Here is a 2,402-nt window from a genome sequence, read left to right on the forward strand (position 1 = left end):
TGTAAATGAGAGCTTCGAGGATTGTTGGCATGATTCCACATTGCCCGAGACTGGCCGATTCACCACTGCCTTGTTGTCACACTGTGTTGCAGTGCTGCGACAATAAAAGAAACGTCTACTTTCTACTTGAGTGTTGTGGTGCTTGAATTGACAGTGGTGTAGAACTGCAATTGCCACGTGCAAAAGTGGCCCGTCACAGTGAGACAAAAAAATAATAATAATTGGAGGAAAAGAGGTCAATTTGTGGATTGTTTGGGTTTGTCCAATAAAATTAGGTGTTGCAACAGCAAGTCATTCGCATGATTTGTTGACAGTAATGAAAACCAGTAATGAAATTAGGAAAATTTGCTATTTTATATTTGAAATTCTGTAATGTTATCTATCTTATACGTCATCTTATGTAAATTGCCATGGAGGTATGCCAAATATAATACCACCTAGGGTGCCATGTTGCTTCCATATTTTATCATTTAATAGGGGATTAAGAGGAGAATTACAATATACTAATTTGTCAATTTTCATTTATGGACCCGATCACAGGACCCTATACTCCAACCCCCATCCTCCCGCCCCGCGCGCGCGCGCTAACACACGCACACACGCACACACACACACACGCGCGCACACACACACGCACACGCACACACGCACACACAAGCGCGCGCGCATGCGCGAGTTGTGAATCGAACATGGCGACTGTACCCGTCTATTGCATCTGCAGATTACCTTACGACGTGACCCAATTTATGATTGAGTGCGATGCTTGCAAGGACTGGTTTCACGGCAGGTAAAACACTTTGTTCAATGTGATGCAATTTGGCGGTAAACAAAAAACAGCGAGTCCTCACTGTGCTTGACAGCTTTGAAGAGAGGCTGCTCGGAGAAGAAGGCGGAGTTATAACTGACTGGGGTTGTGAATATTTCGTCAATAACTCAAAACATATTACAGCATTCAAAACATTTGTATGTCTTAATTATGTTATTTATGCGTGGGCTTCGCCATTTACATGAGTTTAAGTGCTAAATTAGACATGCCCGCTTTGCTCCGATGAGAGAGGACGGGAATGGGAGAGCCTCGCTCGACATACAGTACTCGCTTTTTATTTGTATGTATGCAATGTAGCCTGTTCTGTATGTTTTGTATAACGTTTGCGACATATTGCTCCATGATTTGAGTCGTTCACTCAGTGATATATAAGAAAACGATCATGACCATAGTACTCGCCGAGCACCCTTCCTGTGAGTCTGTAATATGTGGCGCTGACAATGGCCCACCTCGGGTTTCGCTTAAGCGGTTGAAATGTGAACGTATTCTGAAAGATAGGTTGTATGTAGTGAGCTAGCTGCTGTTTACGCATCTGTGAGTATACGACAACATTGAGTTTATCGACGTATCTCCGCCAAAAACTTGTTTTCGCAATGTTCACTCCAATCTCGCTACTAGCTTTCCGCTTGTACTTGGCTTTGTTTTGGGCACGTATAATGCCATTCTGGCAATCAAGTACACTTAGTTCACTGTGTTTCATTTTGTGAAATTGCTCACTACAACAGGACGGGTTCCCAACCTTTTTTCTTCTTCTTTAAATAATGTATCCCCAAACCTTTTTTGTCATACCATGAGTGCCCCCTTACGTGTTGATGATTCTCCAAAAGCAAAACGGAGCACAACTGTTTATTAAATGAAAATGCATACCCCTGGTTTTGGAAACACTGCATACAAACAGAGTTTGGGAGGGTTACTTTAAAAATGTATTCCGATGCAGTTACTAGTTAAATGTTAAAACATGTCATTATGTAATTAAAATGCAATTAGTAACATACTCCAAATACCATAATATTAAAGTAATGTAACTTGAATATTGTACGTTTAATTAGTTTTGGATTACTTTAATACCAAATAATAAATTCAACCAAACTAAAAATGTATATGATATATATTTTTTATTTATTTGTCTGGTCTTTTCTTTCTTATGGCTGTTTAATATGCATGGTTTTGGAATGTTGGAGGGAGCCTGAGCACCCGCAATTCAAATCCAAAGCACAAGAACTGTGACTATATGTTTACTTGCAGGCAATGTTCGGGTTAGTGATGGGTCGATGAGGCGTCATGAAGCGTGTTGACACAATGACACACTGTGTTGATACAGTGTTATTACTGTGTCACTTAATATGGAGGACCAAAACGGCCCAAATTAAAAATAAGTAAATGGCTAAAAATATAAATAAATGAATGAAAGTGAAAATAAAAATGGATATAAATATAATTCAAAAACTAAATACAAAATAAATAAATAAAAGTAAATATAATAAATATAAGTAAGAAAATAAAAATAAATAAAAAACGAGATTCAAAAAATATAAATAAATGTAACAATAAATGTCGAAATAAATACATAAATATA

The 2,402-nt window shown here is 38.1% G+C and overlaps 1 protein-coding gene across 2 annotated transcripts in view; it reads left to right on the top strand.

Annotated features, from left to right (window-relative positions):
* The first annotated feature begins 650 nt into the window (after positions 1-650).
* Positions 651-2,402, top strand: part of phf2 (PHD finger protein 2) — a 155,926-nt gene continuing 154,174 nt past the window's right edge. For both annotated transcript variants that reach the window (XM_077572755.1, XM_077572756.1), the window contains exon 1: positions 651-787. In XM_077572755.1, the coding sequence (XP_077428881.1) occupies positions 690-787 (98 nt within the window). In that variant the 5' untranslated portion in view covers positions 651-689. The remainder of the gene's footprint in view (positions 788-2,402) is intronic.

Source organism: Vanacampus margaritifer, chromosome 8 (assembly GCF_051991255.1).
Source record: "Vanacampus margaritifer isolate UIUO_Vmar chromosome 8, RoL_Vmar_1.0, whole genome shotgun sequence".
NCBI lineage: Eukaryota > Metazoa > Chordata > Actinopteri > Syngnathiformes > Syngnathidae > Vanacampus > Vanacampus margaritifer.